We start from the raw sequence: 23,137 nt of genomic DNA on the forward strand, positions 1-23,137 counted from the left end.
TGAGGGGCGATTGGAGAGGAGTGTGAGGCGCGATTGGAGAGGCGTGTGAGGCGTGATTGGAGAGGAGTGTGAGGGGCGATTGGAGAGGAGTGTGAGGCGCGATTGGAGAGTGATTGGAGGGGGGTGTGAGGCGCGATTGGAGAGGAGTGATTGGAGGGGGGTGTGAGGCGTGATTGGAGAGGAGTGTGAGGGTCGATTGGAGAGGAGCGATTGGAGAGGAGAGTGAGGAGTGATTGGAGGGGAGTGTGAGGCGCGATTGGAGAGGAGTGTGAGGCGCGATTGGAGAGGAGTGTGAGGCGCGATTGGAGAGGAGTGTGAGGGGCGATTGGAGAGGAGTGTGAGGCGCGATTGGAGAGGAGTGATTGGAGGGGGGTGTGAGGCGCGATTGGAGAGGACTGATTGGAGGGGGGTGTGAGGCGCGATTGGAGAGGAGTGTGGGGCGCGATTGGAGAGGAGTGTGAGGGGCGATTGGAGAGGAGTGATTGGAGGGGGGTGTGAGGAGCGATTGGAGAGGAGAGTGAGGAGTGATTGGAGGGGAGTGTGAGGCGCGATTGGAGAGGAGTGTGAGGCGCGATTGGAGAGGAGTGTGAGGCGCGATTGGAGAGGCGTGTGAGGCACTATTGGAGAGGAGTGTGAGGAGTGATTGGAGAGGAGTGTGAGGCACGATTGGAGAGGAGTGTGAGGCGCGATTGGAGAGGAGTGTGAGGCGCGATTGGAGAGGAGTGTGAGGTGCGATTGGAGAGGAGTGTGAGGCGCGATTGGAGAGGAGTGTGAGGCGCGATTGGAGAGGAGTGTGAGGCGCGATTGGAGAGGAGTGTGAGGCGCGATTGGAGAGGAGTGTGAGGCGCGATTGGAGAGGAGTGTGAGGCGCGATTGGAGGGGGGTGTGAGGTGCGATTGGAGAGGCGTGTGAGGGATTGGAGAGGAGAGGAGAGGAGTGTGAGGGATTGGAGAGGTGAGGGATTGGAAAGGAGAGGAATGTGAGGGATTGGAGAGGAGAGGAGTGCTAGGTGGAGAGAGGAGAGTGTCAGGTGGAGACAGGAGAGTGTCAGGTGGAGAGGAGTGAGGGGTCACATATTATGTGAAATAAATAAATTGTGTTCATTACACCATTTCTGGATCTGATGACTTGCCAGTAACCATTTTGTAAAAATGAATGTGCAGCATCTAACTCAATATGTCGAAATGTCAAACACATCCACGCCCGTGGGATTCCCACGGGTGACCCCGCTAGCGATTGGAGAGGCAAGTGAGGAGCGATTGGAGAGGCGAGTGAGGAGCGATTGGAGAGGCGAGTGAGGAGCGATTGGAGAGGCGAGTGAGGAGCGATTGGAGAGGCGAGTGAGGCGCGATTGGAGAGGAGTGTGAGGCGCGATTGGAGAGGAGTGTGAGGCGCGATTTGAGAGGAGTGAGGCACGATTGGAGAGGAGTGGAACTGGAGGAAGATCTCGCGAGATCACGGCGAGGTCACGTCTTTTCGAAGCTGTTCCATGCGCTCACGCTTTCTAAGCTAAGTGATCCTTCTCAATTGTGTTTTTGTCGAGACTGTATCTATCTTTCGGTGTATGTACCTATAGCGTATCTTTTGGAAAATTTTCGGTGCTAATTTTTCGTACATGTATACACAATCGTCGGTTAATGCGTATCGAGTATTCTGGGGCCTAGTAGTAGTACTCGTAGGCTTGGCTACCGTACCGTCTCTGACCTTGTGGTTTTGTTTTTCTATCAGCGATTCGTCGAATGCGCTGCATTTATTTTCGTTCTCTGTTTCGTCCCAGTCGTTCACCCCATACCTCCTTGTTTAATATCTCTACTCAAAAAAAAAAAAAACCCCCAAAAAATATTTCCTTCCCAGGTCTTATTCGTTTATTTGTTCTTTTTTGTTCGTTCGTTCTTCGTTCGCGATCACGTGGTTAGAAATGTATAATCTCTCCCCTGAACAACTATTTTCTCTCATATATTATAACACCCTTTTCTTCTTTTCCTACAAAAGGATGCTTTCGTCTTGCTCACCAAATCTATTCATTCCAAAAAATATATATAATACCATCTCTTACAGTTCCTCCTTTCTACATTCCCTAAACTATCCAGAACTCCACCCCTCCTTCAGTGTCCTCAAACGTATTTTTGACTCGAAGGTCTCAAACTCATTTTGCAAAAAATGTTCGTTTCCCATGAATCGTACACTTTTCAAAATCCAATCTCACCCCTCCCCTCCAAATCCTCCCCATCACCCATCCCTTTCAAATCTCCCCCCTTGCCCCTTCCCTCCCCTCCCTCCTAAACTCCCCCCACACCCCTCCCCTCCGAGACTCTCCCTCGCTCCTCCCCTCCTAGACTCCCCTCTCACCCCTCCTCCTCAAAGCATCCTCCCTGCTTCTTCCCCCTTCCAACTTTCACCTTCATCTCCCCCAACCTTCTGCCTCGCTCTTCCCCCTCCTCAAATAACACCTCACTGTGCCTCACCCAATCTCCATCAAACCTTTTGTCCGCCCCATTCTTCCCTTTCTCCAAGCTATTCTGAAATCTCTGAAATCTCTGACACACCTTCAACAGCTCTCCCTTCCTCTTCCACATCTTACCCTACCCCCCCCCCCCTGTTCTGGACCCGATGCTCCCCCTTCCTCTGCATTAACGGTATGGACCTCAAACATCCGGGGCCTTCGCTCAAACTTGACTGATCTCTCCATACAGGTTGCTTCTGACAAACCAGATGTGATCTGCTTAACAGAAACTTTCCTCCTTCATGATGTCTCTGATGCCTTGGTATCTCTCCCAGGTTACTCCCTCCTCCGGTATAATAGACCTGAGCCTCGTCCTGGAGGTGGGGTTGCTATCTTTATAAAAAACTCTCTTCCTCACTCGCCCTCCACTGCCCTCTCTCCACCTCACCCCCAGGAATACCTTTGGCTACGGCTACCCCTTCGCTCCCACCTTTTGTTCATATGTGTGTTGTACCGTCCACCAAACAGCGATGACTCCATCTACATCTCGCTGTCTGATAATATGGACCAACTTCTATCTACCCATCCCAACTCTCTCTTCCTCATATGTGGTGATTTCATTTGTCACCATGCCAGTTGGCTGGGTGTGGGTACCTCTCTCACCAGCCATGGCTCTTCAGCAAAGGACTTCTGCGACTCACTGGGACTGACACAATCTGTCAATTTCCCGACCCGGATCTCAGTCAACGGAGCATCTTCTCTTCTGGATTTGGTTATGACAAACTTCCCTGAAAATGTCTGCTGCTCTTCTTCTGCTCCAATCGGCTCATCTGATCATGTGCTTGTCAAAGTGGACATCTCTCTGACCATTCTCAGAGAGCCGCCTCAGCGTCGACGAGTCTGGCATTTCACTCAGGCCAACTGGCACGGTCTTCAAGCAGCCATCAATCATCTGGACTGGTGTCCCATCTCTACCGCCTCTGACATCAACTCATCCTGGGAATTCTTTCAAAGTAAATTGCTCTCTCTCATGCACAGATTTATCCCATCTCGTCTTCAGTTGTCATACCCTTCCTCCCGTCCATGGTACACGGAATCTTGTGGTGAGGCTGTTGCCCTGAAACAACTTGCTTTCGTCTCCTGGAAAGCAAATCCAACGGAAGGAAATCTCATTTCCTTTCACAAAGCCCGAAACAAGTGTATGTCCACCCTCAGGAGAGCCAGGAAACAATATCTCACCGTTCTCAAGACCGAACTCTCTTATCTGTCTCCCTCTTCCAAATCCTGGTGGCATCTGGTCAAATCTGTTTCTGGTGTTTGTTCCCCCTCCATCCCCTCCCTCACCTCAAACTGCTTAACGGCTGACTCCGCACGTGAAAAAGCTGAATGCTTCAACTCTGTGTTTGCCTCTAAATCTTGTGTCCCAAACCCATCCCTCTCTGTACCCACCGTACCCAGTCGTACCCAGCTGCTCCTGGACTCTGTGTCCTTTCCTCCTGACAAGGTGGAAAAGTTTCTGTCAACCCTCGACTCTGATTCTGCAACTGGTCCTGACGGCATCAGCCCACAGGTCCTAAAATCATGTGCTTCCGCTCTTTCTCTCCCTCTTTCTGTTCTCTTCACCCTCTCTTTTGCTCAAGGTCATCTGCCATCTGCTTGGAAATCAGCCAACATCACTGCTTTGCACAAAAAAGGTGCAAAAAACAGATCCCAGCAACTACAGACCAATCAGCCTTCTCCCAATTATCAGCAAAGTCATGGAATCCATCATTGCTTCAGATATGAAATCTTTCCTCTTCTCCAATGGCTTGATCTCTGATCATCAATTTGGTTTCAGACCTGGTCACTCTACTCTGGACATGCTGCTTCTGCTTTCTCAACAATGGATGGAGGTCCTCAACGCCAAACAGGAAATTAGAGCCGTCTCCCTTGACATTTCACGTGCCTTCGATACGGTCTGGCACCCTGCTCTGCTCACCAAACGCTCCTCCTTTGGTATCCATGGAAATCTCCACGCATGGCTGGCGGACTTCCTCTCTGGTCGTAGTCAACGTGTGGCCCTGAATGGGTTTCTCTCATCTCCTCTACCTGTTCAGGCTGGAGTTCCCCAAGGTAGTGTTCTGGGCCCTGTGCTTTTTCTGGTCTTCATCAATGATCTCTCTGACTCTCTTGAAAATCCTCTCTATCTCTTTGCTGACGACTCTACTCTCTGTCGCTCCATTCCTCATCCCTCAGATCGGCAGTCTGCAGCCTCCTCACTCTCTGCAGACCTGGACAAAATCACAGACTGGGCAAACAAATGGAACATGTCTTTCAATCCTGATAAATCTCACACTCTTACGATGTCTCTCCGAAAAGACCGACTGGAAAACCCTCCCATCCACTTTCTGAATAATCCTCTCCAAGAAGTTCTGTCACTCAAGCTTTTGGGTCTCACTATTTGCCATGATCTTTCCTGGGAAAACCACATTTCAAATCTGGCCTCCAAAGCCAGTCGCCGACTGGGCAGCCTCCGTCGTGCGAAGTCCTTCCTTGGCACACCTGAGCTCCTCACCACATACAAGGCTTTCATCCGCAGCTCTATGGAATACTGCTCTCCCCTCTGGTCTGGTGCTCCTGCCTCACACCTAGCCCGTCTTCACGCTGTTGAAACCAAAGCGTTCAGAATCATTGGAATCTCCCGCGATGAAGCTAACTCCAAGGGCCTTTCACTCACTCACCGCAGGCAGGTTGGTGGTCTTTCCGTCTTCTACCGACTCCTCTCTGGCCTTGCCCCCCCAGCCCTCTCTGGGCTCTGTCCCCCAAATATTCCTACAGGTCGCACAAGATCTGCCTGCAACCCTCTTATGGTTAAACTGCCAAAATCAAGACTTTCTGCTCACCTTCACTCCTTCATTCCTCTTTTCTCCCACCTCTGGAACAAACTCCCTCACTCTCTTCAATCCCACTCCACCCTCCAGGTCTTTAAAACAGCTGTTCACCACCATCTCTTATCCTCCCCCATCCAAAACCTTGATCTTTTCTACCCCCGCTAATTTCGGTGCCCTTGTGTTTTATACTTCTCTAACCCCCCCCCCCCTCCCTTCCCACGCCTCCTGCCCCCAAGCCCTCTCCCTCCCACACCTCTCCCTGCTCTCAAATGTTGTGGTTGTGTGCTTCCCCTTCTCTCCCCATCTTGTCTTCCGCTCCCTCTTTTTGTATATTTTGTTTGTCTGGTTGATTTGTTTGTGAAATAAATGTTAGCTCTTTCACGAGCCTCGATTCAGTATACAAAAAAAAAAACTTGAGGCGCGATTGGAGAGGAGTGTGAGGCGCGATTGGAGAGGTGTGTGAGGCGCGATTGGAGAGGTGTGTGAGGCGCGATTGGAGAGGTGTGTGAGGCGCGATTGGAGAGGTGTGTGAGGCGCGATTGGAGAGGTGTGTGAGGCGCGATTGGAGAGGTGTGTGAGGCGCGATTGGAGAGGTGTGTGAGGCGCGATTGGAGAGGTGTGTGAGGCGCGATTGGAGAGGTGTGTGAGGCGCGATTGGAGAGGTGTGTGAGGCGCGATTGGAGAGGTGTGTGAGGCGCGATTGGAGAGGTGTGTGAGGCGCGATTGGAGAGGTGTGTGAGGCGCGATTGGAGAGGTGTGTGAGGCGCGATTGGAGAGGTGTGTGAGGCGCGATTGGAGAGGTGTGTGAGGCGCGATTGGAGAGGTGTGTGAGGCGCGATTGGAGAGGAGTGTGAGGCGCGATTGGAGAGGAGTGTGAGGCGCGATTGGAGAGGAGTGTGAGGCGCGATTGGAGAGGAGTGTGAGGCGCGATTGGAGAGGAGTGTGAGGCGCGATTGGAGAGGAGTGTGAGGCGCGATTGGAGAGGAGTGTGAGGCGCGATTGGAGAGGAGTGTGAGGCGCGATTGGAGAGGAGTGTGAGGGGCGATTGGAGAGGAGTGTGAGGCGCGATTGGAGAGGAGTGATTGGAGGTGGGTGTGAGGCGCGATTGGAGAGGAGTGTGGGGCGCGATTGGAGAGGAGTGTGAGGGGCGATTGGAGAGGAGTGATTGGAGGGGGGTGTGAGGAGCGATTGGAGAGGCGAGGGATTGGAAAGGAGAGGAATGTGAGGGTTTGGAGAGGAGAGGAGTGCTAGGTGGAGAGAGGAGAGTGTCAGGTGGAGAGAGGAGAGTGTAAGGTGGAGAGAGGAGAGTGTCAGGAGGAGAGAGGAGAGTGTCACGTGGAGACAGGAGAGTGTCAGGTGGAGAGGAGTGAGGGGTCACATATTATGTGAAATAAATAAATTGTGTTCATCACCCCATTTCTGGATCTGATGACTTGCCAGTAACCATTTTGTAAAAATGAATGTGCAGCATCTAACTCAATATGTCGAAATGTCACACACATCCATGCCCGTGGGATTCCCACGGGTGACCCTGCTAGTTGACTTATATTGGCTGTACACTTGCTATTGCGCCTTTCCGATCCCATGACGCATTGCGGTTCCGATTCGCGATAAGGTGTATGCGCTATCACCGACACTTTTTCACCTTTTTCATCCCTTTTAATCAGATTTAACTTATCTTCCATCGTAACCACATTATGCTTGGAAACACTAGCATTATCCTTCTTAGGACCCATGGCTAACACAGACACAGTAAAGGAATACTGTACGTCGCCTCTGTTTTGAATGAGAACCAGCAGCTGTGCGTATGTACAGTTTACTGTACGTACATTTATATATATTTTTAATGTGCTTTTTATTGTATTTTAAATTGTTTTTTAGCTTCTTTTATTGTTAATTTATATACTATTTTATTTATTTTAAATATATTTTTAAGGAATTTTTTTTTTCACGTCCGTAGGAGTGACGTAAAGTCGCACATAATGACGTTCGCTGAACTGAAATTTACTCTAGAAGAGTGGCGTGAAGTCGGATTTGACGTCGGTCAAAATGGCGTAAAACGGGGTATGACTGTATATGTATATATTGTTGCAGATTCGGGGGTCGGCGCTCCCCTTATCAAGGGGGGGTTAATCCACTTGTCTTTTAAGCTGGCCGTCCCCCAATCCTGGAAGCTATGACGCTCCTTCCGGTCAGAATTAGCTCGGGTGATTGGGCAATGAAGTCCCAAATACCTACTTACTAACCCGACCGTAAAGCAGGGAAATAACTCCCGCTCGAACCACGGATAAGATGGAAATTGCCGAGCGGTTAGCAATCCGCGGCCCGAGCCATTAACAAAGACTAACCCGATCCTGAGCGGTTTCCAAATCGTGCCACAGGTACTCAATTTAAAGAATGGACGGAGGCGATCGGATAAGAGGAAACCAGAGTGTAGGAAGAACAAATAAGGGTTTATTTATTATGTACAAAAACCCAAAGAGGAAATGAAAGGAATATACAGGAGGACGAAACAAAAGGACACAGGGCAATCTTATCTATACGGTCTTAACTTATAACCCCAGGACAAACAGACACACTCACACGGAATTGTTGTGGTAGGGGAGGAAGGTCCAGGCAGATGGTCAGGCTCCGCGTCCGGTCCCGACTCGTGCCGTCGTGGTGATGGAAGCAGGCCGGCAGCGCGCCGCGTGTCGTTGACCACGAGCGGACCTTACAGATATATCGGTGGGGACTGGGATGCTACGCACGGGATAACCGTATAGCGTGCCAACTCTCTCTCTCTCTCTCTCTCTCTCGCTCTCGCTCTCGCTCTCGCTCTCGCTCTCGCTCTCTCTCGCTCTCTCTCTCGCTCGCTCGCTCTCTCTCTCGCTCTCTCTCTCTCGCTCTCTCTCTCTCGCTCTCTCTCTCTCTCGCTCTCGCTCTCTCTCTCTCTCGCTCTCTCTCTCTCTCTCTCGCTCTCTCTCTCTCGCTCTCTCTCTCTCTCGCTCTCTCCGAGGCAGTTCGTATCAAAGGGGCACCATCACGCAGTTATTCTTGCACGCAGTCCTTCAAGTCCTTGCAAAAGGAGGCTGCCGAATGAAGTCCCCCGCATGAAGTCCGTTACAATCGATGGTCCCCTGCGCAGTCAGTTACAATCGACGGTCCCCTGCGCAGTCCGTAAAAGGGCTTCGCGCTTGCGCTTATATAATGCACTTTGAGATCAATGCGCGCACTTCGAAACCACGCCCGCCAGTGAGTTCACCTCAGCCCTGATTGGTTGGCGAGGGCTTGACGGCGAGTTGACAGGGCCACACCTTGTTCCCGGCGCTCCACCCCCTTCTTCCTCGAGCTTGACCGCGTGGTTAATGGCGTTTGTTTGAGCAAACTTCAGCTCAACGCAGCGAACGCTGCTGGCAAGCGGAGACGCGTAATATAATTGGGAGAGAGAGGTTGGAAAGGAAGCGAATGGGGCCTATCTTATTTGATTAATGCAACGCAGATTCAACTATTGAGAACACGGCCTTATCTGACACATAATAAGGAAATAACTAAAGTTCCTATGGTGTCCTACGTGTTGCATATGGACTAACTAAGGGTGTGACCTTTAACCTTTTAAATGATGGAATATTTCCAAGAATTATTTACAAGTGAGGGTTCTAAAAACCGCAACAATATATATATATATATATATATATATATATATATATATATATATATATATATGCCCACATCCCAAAAAGGTGCCTTTCTTTCATTTCATGCTGCGATGGTAATGCCAGAGATAAATGTCATGCCCTCCAGATGCTCCCATTTGTCACTGAAAGTTTATTGTATTTTTCATTAAAGATACTATCTTTTGCTAACACTGGCATAGCAGCCAAGCTAGTCTCGATGTTTAAGCTGTCCATGAGATGGGAAATTGAGGATTGAAGGACATATGTATGTTTGATGTTTCAGACTGTCTAACTCTAAAGCATGGCACCGCCACTATGCAGTTCTTTATTTAGATGACATTACTCTCATACCTTCAATCAATAGTTGGTACCAGACACATAGAAAATAGTTTATTTTGCTGATGGGACAACAAGGCATTTTGTTATTGGGATTTTTTTTTTTTACAAACTCGTGTCATCATCAGAAACCAATGAATGCAAGCCAAGTCATGTCGATGTTTATTGTCCAATGAAATGCTGAAACGTATAAATTGGAGCTGCGCTACGCTTTGGTCAAAACAACTTTATGGGTGCTCGCTCGTTCACATTCCATGTTTGTGCCGGTCTCTGAAGTGGGGAGAGAAATGAGACAGTTTCTACAGGTCTTGTCATTAACTGTTTCTTTAGGTGTCCATGTGTGTTGGTGCGATGCCAAATCAACATAGCAAATGTGTAACTTGTACTCATGATCGGAAGTGGTTTGTTGGGAACTTATTTCACTTCATGAGGAAATGTGATCTACATTTTCTGTCCTTGAGGCGATCAAATACGACTCTTTCCTGGGCATCAGATTCTCATAACGATTGGTGTTGAGTGCTTTTTCAGCATATCCATTCAATCATTGCTTGACGAGCTAGGTCATGTCTTCCACATATTTTGACCCCGTCAAGACTTTGCAGCCAACTTTAATCAATAGGTGATTAAACGCCACAGGTTGAAACGTTTCATGAATCGGCACATTTAATAAATGTATTTGATGTCAAATAAAAGGAGCTGATTGATGCAGTAAATTTCACATGTTTATTGCGTTGATACAAAACAATATCACAAAATTTGAAAGGATATCTGAATTTTGAAATTCCCATACTCAAACCCATACACATCCATACTCATAGTTGCACACATTGCCAAATGATTGATTATTTCATGCCTAGCACTTTAAATAATGTGATAAATTATTGCAAAAGCAGTAAGGACATGGGTCAGAACAATAAATAAATGCTTTTAATAACAAGAATGACACTCAGTAGAGGTAGAGCGCATACCTCCACCAGGATGAGCAGTTTACGTATTTGTATCCCACTGTTAGGCCGCAGCTGCACCCGAATCTGAACCAAAATCCAATTGCTTGTTCTTGTCACAACCCCACTCCTCTACCTAACTTCATCCAAATCCGTTTCATCCAAATAACTTTGAAATATTGTGCTATGTATCGCTTTTGACCCGACCTCTCAAGGTTGAAGAATCACTTGGAAAATTAAAAAAAATTCTCGTATCCGGATCAAGTTGTTCACCAAAATCTAATCAATTTGTCCTTGTGGGACACCCAACCGGTCCACCAAGTTTCGTCCAAATCCGTCCACAACTTTTTGAGATATCCTGCTCACAGACAAACAATCAAGCAGACAGACAGACTGATAAAAACATAACCTCCGCCCACCTTCGGTGGTGGACATCTTGCACATCTTGGATATAGAACCTTGGAGATCTTTCAAAGTCTGTGTTGGATTTACAGTGACATCCCGAACCAGCTTTCTACTTGCCCGTTTGCTGAGTTTGGATGAGCAACATCATCTGGGTAGAGAGTGGGTCGTATGGTACGTCTTTCACTTCTTAATGATGGATTTCACCATACTCATAGGGATAATGAGTCATTTTAAATCTTCTTTTAAACCTCTCCTGAGTGGTGCTTCTCCACCCCTTTATGTCTGACTTATTTGGAAAGCTCCTTGGTCTTCATGTTTGCCTTGTTGATTTATCAAGTGAGTTGCACCTTAAAACTCTTTAGAAAAGTGGGGGAGATTAATTTTTAAGTTAAACTACTGATTTACATACAGGTGAAACCTATCGCCCTTATTTTGTAACTTTTCAAACAAATTTGTTCCTGTAGTAAAGTGATTTAGGGTTAATTAGGCAAAGGGTTTGAATCAAAGGGAGGTGCAAAGCGCCCCTCCCTTTATATAAGGGATAATTTCTCTGTATGCAGCTTTAACATGGGGACTGAAAATACGTTTCTCGGCTTCTGGATGAAATCGGCTATGAATTTCAGTAAATGCTTTGTACGCTGAGGTAATATGTTCCAAATTTCAGCAACGTCCGTTTATGCATTCTTGAGTTATATTTTGAAAACCCTTGAAATTACGTTGGTGTCTGTGCGTCCGTCTCTCTGCCAAAAATGTGTTTGCGCTCATATCTCAAGGACTATACATTGAAATTAGGAATATACATTGGCCAATAGGTCTAGTTGATGGCTTTTGAAACAAATTCCACATAAGTGCTATCGTTTTTGCTTTAAAATTAAATATATATAAATATATATGCATAAATACATATATAAAAATATATACACACTTTATAACTCTTCAAAACATTATAACACATCTTTAACATGAGGACTTTTTTTTAGCACTTATGTGGAATTTGTTTGTTACACAAATTTTTAACATTATTCATGACGTTTTTCGGCTTCTACTGGTATATATACAGACTTGGCATTTAATATGGAATTTTTTTTTTTTCTTGACTTGGGTTTACTTTCTTAACTCAGCATATCAATCTGGTGAGTTTCTTTTACACTTTGGTGATTTATTTGTTAAAAGAACCATGTCACTGATTGTCTGTCGCAGCAAGAAGTCAACAACAGGATTAGATCACAGGTGGCGTGGCAAAATGTACGGACAGGTGCATTTGATGATTGGCTTCACAGTCGGGTATACAAGTGTTTTTGCGTTCTGTATTAGTGGAAAACAACTGCTGAACATCTCCAAAAGTTATTGCCGCTTCCTCTGGAGATGGTCCGTCAACTCGACAATGCTGTTTGTCATGGAGTGGTGGCTTTATGAAATTACGGCATGAAACAGCGTGCTATTGCTCGGCAGTATGGCATCACTCAAGGTCAGGTGTCAAAGATCCTGAAACGAAATGCTCAGAGGCGTGTCCCTACTCCAATACCGAGGCGAGGACGTCCCCGCAGAACCACAAGGAGGGATGATCACCAGCTGCACCGGTTAGTCTGCAATGGCCGTACCAAGTCAGCTAATCGGCTTAGGGCTGAGTGGCAGCAACTGACAAATGTGCCTGTATCCAGAAGGCTAGTCAACCAACAACTGCTTCAAGCAGGCTATCGTGCCAGGTGTCCCCTGAGAAAGCCATGCCTGACCAGACAACACCGCCAGCGCTGATTGCAGTGGGCCAGAGAGCACCGTCAATGGCAGCCAGGACACTGGAATCACGTGACCTTCAGTGACGAGTCTAGATTTCTGGTCTATCGTCAAGATGGCCGCTTCCGAGTGCACAGACAAGTGCATGAAGCCTACAACAAAGATTGTATAGTGCCAAGAGTCCAAGCTGGAGGTGGTGGGGTGACCGTTTGGGCTGCTTTTCATGCAGGGGGCAAAACTGACCTGGTTGTTCTGAATGGAAACCTGAACCAGTTCAAGTACAGGGCCATTCTGGAAGAAACATTGCTTCCATTTGCTCGTGCAGCCTTTCGAGGAAACTTTGTCTTCCAAGATGACAATGCACGACCTCATCGTGCTCGCATGATCCAACACTTTCTTGCTGACCGTGGTGTCGAGCATATGGAGAGGCCTGCCATGTCCCCGGATATGAATCCGATAGAGAACTTGTGGGCAGAATTAACGCGTCAAATCGACCACTTGGACCAGCAGCCGACCTCTGTGCGTGAATTGCAGCAGGCTATTGTCACTGCATGGCAAGCGATTCCTGTCCAAACCTTGGCAAATCTCGTGAACAGCATGCCTCAACGTGTACGTGCTCTCCTGAATGCTCGTGGGAGTTACACGAAGGACTGAACTGTAATTTTATTGTCCATAATTCCAGTCGTAATTTAACTTTTGTTTTTGTTGAAAAAAAAATTGGCTAATGTGCAAAATAAAGAGATACTTCTGGAAAACGTACAGAAGTTTAACACAGTACTATCCATGAATTGAGTTCAATATCAGTTTACATCACTTTCGAGGATCAATTTATTTGTTTCGAAATGTCAAATGTGGTTTTTGTTTCTTTTAAAGGTCACATTAACAAAATCTAGAATAATTTCAACATAATTCCAATGAACTTTTGGTTCTAAGACATCTTGAAAAGTAAGTTCACTCCCACAAAAAAAATATTCCACATTAAATGCCAAGTCTGTGTATATATATATATATATATATATGTATGTATATATATATATATATATATATATATATGTATGTATATATATATATATATATATATATATAGTTGCGGTTTTGCAAAGCCGTTCCCTTACAAAGGGGAGATTAAGCCCCTTTTTCTCCTTGGGTCTTCGAACCGCGAGAATGAGTCGCCACTTCCGGGCAGACGTGGAAAAGGGTCTCGGGACAATTTTCGCTCGTACCTTAAGTTCCCACGCCGCCGCGGAAGCGGGGATCGAGTCTCGCACGAGCCACGCGTAATTGAGTACACCCGAGCGGATGGAGTACCAAGTGGTCCATGCTGTTACCTTGCTATTGGAACCCGATCAGAGCGATATAATTCGTACCATGCTAAGTCAATGATGGAAGGGACGAAACGGTCGAATCAAAGGAAGAACAGATTTAATTATTATTTACACAATGTACAATGGTAGAAGAAGAAGAGACACAGGGCAGTCTTAAGCAGTCGTAACAAAAATTCCCAGACAATGGGCCCACTTACACACACAGGGAGATGAAGGAAGAATGTTCATGCGCTGAACGCGCCAGCTTTGGTCCTCCAGGAACAGCTCACCCGGCGTGGCCCTCTGGCGGTCACCGCACGTATCCCAGCGAAGGCAGGCAGGCAGGCGGGAAAATCCTCACGGCGCGTATCTCGGCAAAGGCAGGCAGGCAGGCAGGCAGGCAGGCAGGCAGGAAAATATGCACGTCTGTGGCCCGGCACGGCTGTCTTTTACAGCGCGATTAATACAACTGCCGTCAAACTGAGCGCTCCGAACTCATACCTCGTAACTCAGCGCTTTTCACTCTCGTAACTCAACGGAGGACCCAGACTCATAACTGAGAACTCAGGTGGGGGCTCCGGGCACAGGATTATATTGCCCCCCCCCCCCCGCCCGAGCCCGCATCGAATGTTCCAAACCACGCCTTTTGCCGCAGTGGTAAGCCACTCCCCTCGAGCCCTGATTGGCGGCTCGCGCTTACCGTTGGCTCCTCCCCCGCCTTCCTTCGCCTTGATCGACTTGTTCAGGCCTACCTCGTGGTATTTCGTGCCAAAACCAAAAGCATGGAGGCATCGTAAAGGACCTAATTCTCATTATTCTACTCAACGCAAAACTAACACAGGAAAGGTCTACGCTTACATTTACTACATTACTTACTTTTACTTACATTTACTTACATTTACATGCTCGGAACAAGTGTGTGTCTACCCTCAGGAGTGCCAGGAAGCACTATCTCTCCTCACTCAAGAATGAACTCTCAAACCTGTCTCCTTCCTCCAAATCCTGGTGGCGTCTGGTCAAATCCGTTTCTGGTGTTTGTTCCCCCTCCATCCCCTCCCTTACCTCAAATGGCCACACAGTTGACATCGCACGTGACAAAGCCGAATGCCTCAACTCTGTGTTCGCCTCGAAATCCTTAGTCCCAAACCCATCTCTCTCTGTTCCCACCTTTCGCAGTCGAACCCAACTGCTCCTGGACTCTGTGTCCTTCTCTCCTGACAAGGTGGAGGAGTTTTTGTCAAACCTCGACTCTGATTCTGCAACTGGACCAGACGGCATCAGCCCACGGGTCTTAAAATCCTGCTCTGCCGCTCTATCTCACCCTCTCTCTGTTCTTTTCACCCTATCTTTTGCTCAAGGTCATCTGCCAGCATCCTGGAAATCAGCTAACATTACCGCTTTACACAAAAAAGGTGCAAAAACAGATCCTTGCAACTACAGACCAATCAGCCTGCTCTCAATTATCAGCAAAGTCATGGAATCCATCATTGCTTCGGATATGAAATCTTTCCTCTTCTCCAATGGCTTGATCTCTGATCATCAATTTGGTTTCAGACCAGGTCACTCTACTCTGGACATGCTGCTTCTGCTGTCTCAACAATGGATGGAGGTCCTCAATGCCAAACAGGAAATCAGAGCTGTCTCCCTTGACATATCAAGGGCCTTTGATACGGTCTGGCACCCAGCTCTGCTCACCAAACTCTCCTCCTATGGTATCCATGGAAATCTCCATGCATGGCTTGCGGACTTCCTCTCTGGTCGTAGTCAACGTGTGGCCCTGAATGGATTTCTCTCATCTCCCCTTCCTGTTCAGGCTGGAGTTCCCCAAGGAAGTGTGCTGGGCCCTGTGCTTTTTCTGGTCTTTATCAATGATCTCTCTGACTCTCTGGAAAATCCTCTCTATCTCTTTGCTGATGACTCCACTCTCTGCCGCTCCATTCCTCTTCCCTCAGATCGGCAGTCTGCAGCCTCCTCACTCTCTGAAGACCTGGACAAAATCACAGACTGGTCAAACAAGTGGAACATGTCTTTCAATCCTGCCAAATCTCACTCTCTTACTATGTCTCTCCGAAAAGATCGACTGGACAACCCTCCCATCTACTTTCTCAACAATCCTCTCCAAGAAGTTCTGTCACTCAAGCTTTTGGGTCTCACTATCTGCCATGATCTTTCTTGGGAAAACCACATTTCCAAGCTGGCCTCCAAAGCCAGTCGCCGACTTGGCATCCTCCGTCGTGCGAAGTCCTTCCTCGGCACACCTGAGCTCCTCACCACTTACAAGGCTTTCATCCGCAGCTCAATGGAATACTGTTCTCCCCTATGGGCTGGTGCTCCTGCCTCACACCTGGCTCGGCTTCACGCTGTTGAATCCAAAGCTTTCAAAATCATTGGAATCTCCCGCGATGAAGCTATCTCTGAGGGCCTTTCACTCACTCACCGCAGGCAGGTAGGTGGTCTTTCTGTCTTCTACCGACTCCTCTCCGGCCTTGCTCCCCCAGCTCTCTCTGTGCTCTGTCCCCCAAATATTCCTACAGGTCGCACAAGATCTGCCAGCAACCCTCTGATGGTTAAACTGCCGAAATCTCGGCTCTCTGCTCACCTTCACTCTTTCATTCCTCTTTTCTCCCGCCTGTGGAACAAACTCCCACACTCCCTTCAATCCCTCTCCTCCCTCCAGGTCTTTAAAACAGCTGTTCACCACCATCTCTTATCTTCCCCCATCCATAACCTTGATCTTTTCTACCCCCACTAATTCACCCCAGATCCACCTTGTTTGAAATTCCAACTTATTTCCTGGAAATCCTGGCAGTGTCCATATGTTTATACCTCTCCCACCCCCCACCCCCTTCACATGCCTCCCCCCCTTCACATGCCTCCCCCCCTTCACATGCCTCCCCCCCAAAGCCCTCTCCCTCCCACAGATCTCTCGATGTCTCCATGTCTCTCGGTCCCTGCTCTCAAATGTTGTTTTGTGTCCTTCCCCCTCTCTCCCCATCTTGTCTACCGCTCCCGATGTTATTTGTTTTATGTGTCTGTTTGTCTTTCTGTGTGATTAATGTTCGCTCTTTCACGAGCCTCGATCTTGTATACAAAAAAAAAAAAAAAAAAAAAAAAAAAATCCCACTCCACCCTCCAGGTCTTTAAAACAGCTGTTCACCACCATCTCTTATCTTCCCCCATCCAAAACCTTGATCTTTTCTACCCCCGCTAATTTCGGTCCCCTTGTGTTTTATAACCTCCCCCCCCCCCCCTTCCCACGCCTCCTCCCCCCAAGCCCTCTCCCTCCCACACTTCTCCCTGCTCTCAAATGTTGTGTTTGTGTGCTTCCCCTTCTCTCCCCATCTTGTCTTCCGCTCCCTCTTTTGATATATTTTGTTTGTCTGGTTGATTTGTTTGTGAAATAAATGTTAGCTCTTTCACGAGCGTCGATTCAGTATACAAACAACAACAAAAAAAAAAAAAAAAAAAAAAACTATGAAATAACAGCTTTAAACGAGGCTATGTGTTGTAGTGTAACTAAACTATGAGGGGAAATTAACCTTTATAATAAAAACACAAAACCGCAACAATATATATATAGTTGCGGTTTTGTAAATAAAGGCAACTCCCCCCCCCCCCCCCCCATAGTTAGTTACACCACAACATGTAGCCTCGCATAGTTAGTTATTTCTTATTAAATGTGAAGTATAGTCTCCTTCCCGGTGTTAGTATGCGTTGAGGCAGGCAGGGTAATGGTTGGCCTCATTGCAGCCGAAAGTGCCTTGTCATGGGCCTAGGCCAGGCCTTGCAGGCCCGAGGGAGGAGCTGGAGGGCGTGGCCGGTGAGCAGCGAGCAGCCAATGGGAGCTGAAGGGAGTGGCCAAGGGTGACCAATAAGGGACTGTCACAACACGTGACCCCAGGCGGCCAATGGAGGCCCGTGGAACGTTCGAGTGGGGTGTCGGGGGGCTATAAAACCCGGCCCGGACCCCCGCTCTCTCTCTCTCTGGCTCGGCACTCTGGACTCTCTGGCTCGGCACTCTGGACTCTCTCTCTCTCTCTGGCAGGCTGGCTCTCTTGCAGGCGCTCCGAACTTTCTCTGCCTCGCCGACCCTGAGATACGCTCCTCGGATTCCTGCTACGTGCACGACCTTGATCAACGCCCCTACCGCGAACATCTCCGGCTGTGGTGTCCCAGGTTGGAGCGATCCTTGGGGGTTTCCGTCCAACGAGCCCATTCCAGGCAAACTGCACGAAGCGGCCGCGCTTTGGGCGCATTACCCTCTTCCTTCCCTTCCCCGAACGAATCTGAGGGCCCTTGTCTGGGAACCTAGGTAAAGCCGCTAAGATTCTTCGCTGTGTCCCTTTTTCTGTGAATACTGTACCTTGTAAATAAATCCTGTGGTTTGGTTTCCAACCTGGCCGTCATCGTCCTTTCAACATTGGCTGAGCATTGCCCGAATTAAAACCGCTCGATCGGGTTCAATAGTGTTAACGGCACGAGTTACGCAACACACAACCACTCGAGCGTCCAGTACCAGCGTGACTCGTGCACACACCAGATTAGACATTGGTACTTCGCCTATTTTTCAAGATATTCCACTCACAAGGTTCAGACATACAGTCATGTGAAAAAGCAAGTACACCCCATGTAAAGTTTTGACTTTTTCAACATATTTCAACATACAGCTATTTGATCTTAATTTCAACAATATTGATAGCTAAAGGTGATATAATTTAACAAATATCATGAAACATTTACATTTTGAAGTCCATTGTATAATTTAAATAAACATAAATGCAAATTTCGCATGTGCAAAAAGTAAGTACACCCTTGGCTCTAATAGGTGGTATTGCCCCCTTTGGCAGAAACAACCTCAAGTAGGCGTTTCTTATAACTGTCTACCAGTCTCTGACATCGACTGGGAGAAATTTTTGCCCACTCCTCCATGCAGAATTCTTTCAGCTGTGCGATGTTTGAGGGGTTTCTTGCATGCAAAGCTTGTTTCAAATCCCCCCACAACATCTCGATGGGATTTAGATCCGGGCTTTGACTTGGCCATTCCAGAACCCTCAATTTCTTTCTTTTCAGCCATTCCTTGGTGGATTTACTGGTATATTTAGGGTCATCGTCATGTTGCAAGGTCCACCTTCGGTTGACCTTCAACTTTCCGACAGATGGCCTCACATTATCCTCAAGCACCCTCTGGTACAATGAAGACTTCATTGTGGATTATATGATGGTGAGCTGCCCAGGCCCTGATGCAGCAAAGCTGCCCCAAACCATAATATTTCCACCACCACGCTTTACAGTTGGAATCAGGTTCTTGTGGTCAAATGCTGTCTTTGGTTTTCGCCAAACATGTCTTCTGGTACTGTGGCCAAATAGCTCTACCTTTGACTCATCTGTCCAGAGCACATTGTTCCAGAAGTGCTGGTCTTTGCCTAGGTGTTCATTGGCAAACTTTAGTCTTGCCCTAATGTTCTTTCTGGACAGCAAAGGTTTCCTCCTGGCACACCTCCCATGTAGATGAAATTTGTGCAGCCTCTTTCTAACGGTAGACTCGTGCACTTTGACATCAACAGTGGCAAGAGCTACCTGTAGGTCCTGTGATGACATTCTGGGGTTCTTAGAGACTTCTTTCAGCATCTTGCGGTCTGCTCTCGGGCTGAATTTGATGGGGCGGTCTGGCCAGAACAAGTTGGCAGTTGATTGGAATCTTCTCCACTTGTAGATGATCTTCCGGACAGTCGAATGATTGATTTCAAATTGTTTGGAGATCTTTTTAAATCCCTTCCCAGACTCATCGGCATCTATAACCTTCTTTCTGAAGGCCTCAGAGTGCTCTTTTGATCTCGGCATGGTGACGCCGCAAACTTCAACAACAAAGAGCAAACCAAACTAAATGTCTGAGGTTTAAATAAGACAGGTTCCTCCAAGATCCTCTCTGACGATGTTCTCATCATTTTCACCTGAGCTGGTGCACCTGATTCTAATTTTAGGTATTTGAAGTAGTGATAAATGTAGGGGTGTACTTACTTTTTACACATGTGAAATTTGCATTTATGTTTATTTAAATTATACAATGGACTACAAAATGTAAATGTTTCATGATATTTATTATACTAGGGCATGCCCGTACTATATCTATATCTAAAATTATATCCCCCCCTCTATTTACATGAAATGGTTTGGTCCAAAGCGAACGGCTTGCGAGTACGGTGACAATCCCCCCCCCTCTATTTACATGAAATGGTTTGGTCCAAAGCGAACGGCTTGCGAGTACGGTGACAATCCCCCCCCTCTATTTACATGAAATGGTTTGGTCCAAAGCGAACGGCTTCCGGAGTTTGGTAAAGAAATCGCCATCGCGTGCACAAACGCGCAGGAAAGCGAATGAATCGCAAATTCGTTTTTATTAGTTTTAAAACATAGTTTAACGCCAACATAGTTTGCAAACGTGAAATAAATGAATACGCTCTCAAATGTGCCATCCGAGGCAGAGTGTGTCCGCCACGTTCGGCACACGCGATAGTTCGCTGCTCTCTGATTGGTTGAATCGTTTTTTGGACATAGCTCGGTAAGTAATTGTCCGATTAATATGAAACCTTGAAAAGGCACATCCTCGGGTCCCCAGCAATATACCTGGCAAGTTAAAAGTATATCGGACCCGTGGTTGTCGAGAAACAGCGGTCACAGACAAACGTACAAACGTACAGAGATTACTGGAATTATAGATAGATTATATCACCTTTATCTGTCAATATTGTTGAAATGAAGATCAAATAGCTGTACGTTGAAATATGTTGAAAAAGTCAAAACTTTACATGGGGTGTACTTAGTTTTTCACGTGACTGTATATATATGGTGGTGACAGACAGAGAGACAGAAGAATGATGGATGGAAGAACCACCTTTAGAGGCCATTTGAAGAATGATGGATGGAAGGACAGACATAAATCGATTGCTTCACCCTACTTTTTGCTTCACGTGCGTGGATAATAACACATGACAAGGATGTTATGGCACTGTTGTATTATGGTTTGTTTGTATTAATTTTTTTTTTTTCCCCCTGCCGTACTCAGTGTGAGATTCCAAGCACTTCATCCTCCTATCAATTTGCAATTGGTCACTGGCTTTGACACCAATACATCTTTTTTACGGACCTTAGGCATCAAAAAGCTACATATATCGAACAAACAGTTTCAATTGGAGCAGCTCGCCACCATGAGATCATTTAAATTGCATCAGATGTGGCAATAAATACGAATTGTTGCTGCCAGCTTGATGACGGAAGACGCCATTTGCATTTTTGCCCACTCCTTCCCTACCCTGTTTAGGCTCCCGCGCAGGCACTGACAACTTGATAGTTCCATTAAGGTGTTTTGTAGCTTCAGCACTGAAGATGATGTGCACAAGTGTTGTTGGTAGAAATCAACTTGAAACGACTGTCCCTGGTTGGTATCGTACTTTGTAAGTCATTCTTAAATCTTACGGGAGGTGTTTCCCAATCCGAGGAAGCACCATGTGGACCACCACTATACTTTGGTATTGCAATATTGGCTCCAGAATCCTCTCTTTTGGGGAAAGACAGTGCGCTTTGCAAAGAAATCATTGTATTTCAAACATTTGAGCAAGGATGATGGTTTGATGAACAATCTGTCTTTATTTCCGATTTATATTGTTTTCAATTTGCTGACGATGTACTTTTGTTGTTGTTGTTGTTTGTTATGTAATGTTGCAATATGTTTTCTCTCACTTTTACCAGGCATAAAAGACGACACCCAGATGGCCATGTTTCGAGTGATGTCGGCTATTCTGCATTTGGGAAACGTTGCCTTCCAAAGCAAAGATCGTGACTCGGAAAGCTGTTTTATTGCTGTGAGCAATTTGTGCAAGCTAATTGCTGTTGCATACGCGTGGGCCCCTGGGCAACCGGGTTAGCACACAGTCGGCCCCTGTGCTGGTTGGCGTGCAGGTAGCACTTGCATGGGTGTGCATGCCTGCCAGGTCCCCACATTGATAGCCTTCTCTGGTCTGCTTTATTCAACACAATGTTTAAAAAAAATTCCAAATATCTTACTCAATTTTAAGCATTTAATCTTTTTTTTTTTGACATGGTTCTTTGCATTTGTGCAAATATAGGAGAGTGATCGGCATTTAGCGCTCCTCTGCCAGCTGCTGGGTCTTGAGATCCAGGAGATGACCCGTTGGCTTTGTCACCGCAAGATAGTGACTGCGAGCGAGACTTACGTGAAGCCAATGGGCTGTGAGCAAGCTGTGAATGCACGTGATGCCCTGGCCAAGCACGTCTATGCTCAGCTCTTTGCGTGGATAGTTCAACATATCAATCGAGCCCTGCATGCCACTGACAAACAGAAATCCTTCATTGGTGTCCTCGATATCTATGGGTAAATGGCACACGTTGGGCAGCATATACTTGTCACCTGATGCCGCCTTCTTCTGACTGCTTCTGAAATTTGAAGGAGGACAATAAAAGTTTTGCTAGCTTGTTGGTGCTCAACCATCACATTTTTTTCCCACACTTTTCTCAATTTCCTCTCCTCATGTGGGCTGTTTTGCAGCAAGGTTCAGATTTTTTGTGATTTATTACTTGCAAAATCGAAGATTTTTCAAGTATATTGGTCGGTTGCGTTTGTGGTTCTGTCTGTCTGCCTGTCTGTCACCGGCCTACAGGTCACAATTTTCAACCGATCTTCACGAAACTTCACCAAATGGTAGAGTTGGTCAAAAGCAAGAAGCCTATTGTTTTTTGGGGTCAAAAGGTCAAAAGGTCAACATAGGCCAAAGGTCACCAAATTTGCTAAATTTCTAAAATCCTCAATTTTCATCCGATTGACTTGAAATTTGAAGTGGACTTGCATATCTGGTCACTGAATTCAACCACCCAGTATATTTGAGGTCAACATAGGCCAAAAGGTCAACATAGGCCAAATTTCTAAAATCCTCAATTTTCATCCGATTGACTTGAAATTTGAAGAGGACTTGCATATCTGGTCACTGAATTCAACCACCAAGTATATTTGAGGTCAACATAGGCCAAAAGGTCAACATAGGCCAAATTTCTAAAATCCTCAATTTTCATCCGATTGACTTGAAATTTGAAGAGGGCTTGCATATCTGGTCACTGAATTCAACCACAAATTATATTTTAGGTAAACATAGGCCAAAAGGTCAACGTAGGCCGAATTTCTAAAATCACCAATTTTCATTTGATTTAATTGTATTTCGAAGAGGATTTGCACACTGAGTCACTAAATTGGGAAACTAACTTTTTGAGGTCAAAGGTCAACTCAAGGTCAACCTTCCAAAATCATCATTTTTCATCTGAAAAATCGTCACTTTTCTTCCTATTGACCCGAGCTTTGATCAAGATTGTCAATTTTAATCTTTATGAAATGGACAATTTGCTGTATCAATGGAATTTTTTTCCTTGGGGGTGGGGG

At 46.7% G+C, this 23,137-nt stretch overlaps 1 protein-coding gene across 3 annotated transcripts in view; it reads left to right on the plus strand.

Annotated features, from left to right (window-relative positions):
* The window catches only part of MYO5A (myosin VA), an 808,830-nt gene that overhangs the window by 699,254 nt on the left and 86,439 nt on the right, over positions 1-23,137 (plus strand). For all 3 annotated transcript variants that reach the window (XM_078772334.1, XM_068106107.2, XM_068106106.2), the window contains 2 exons: positions 21,439-21,551; positions 21,816-22,081. In XM_078772334.1, coding sequence (XP_078628460.1) covers positions 21,439-21,551; positions 21,816-22,081 — 379 coding nt within the window. The remainder of the gene's footprint in view (positions 1-21,438; positions 21,552-21,815; positions 22,082-23,137) is intronic.

This window comes from Myxine glutinosa, chromosome 2, assembly GCF_964187855.1.
Source record: "Myxine glutinosa chromosome 2, kmMyxGlut1.1, whole genome shotgun sequence".
Taxonomy (NCBI): Eukaryota; Metazoa; Chordata; class Myxini; order Myxiniformes; family Myxinidae; genus Myxine; species Myxine glutinosa.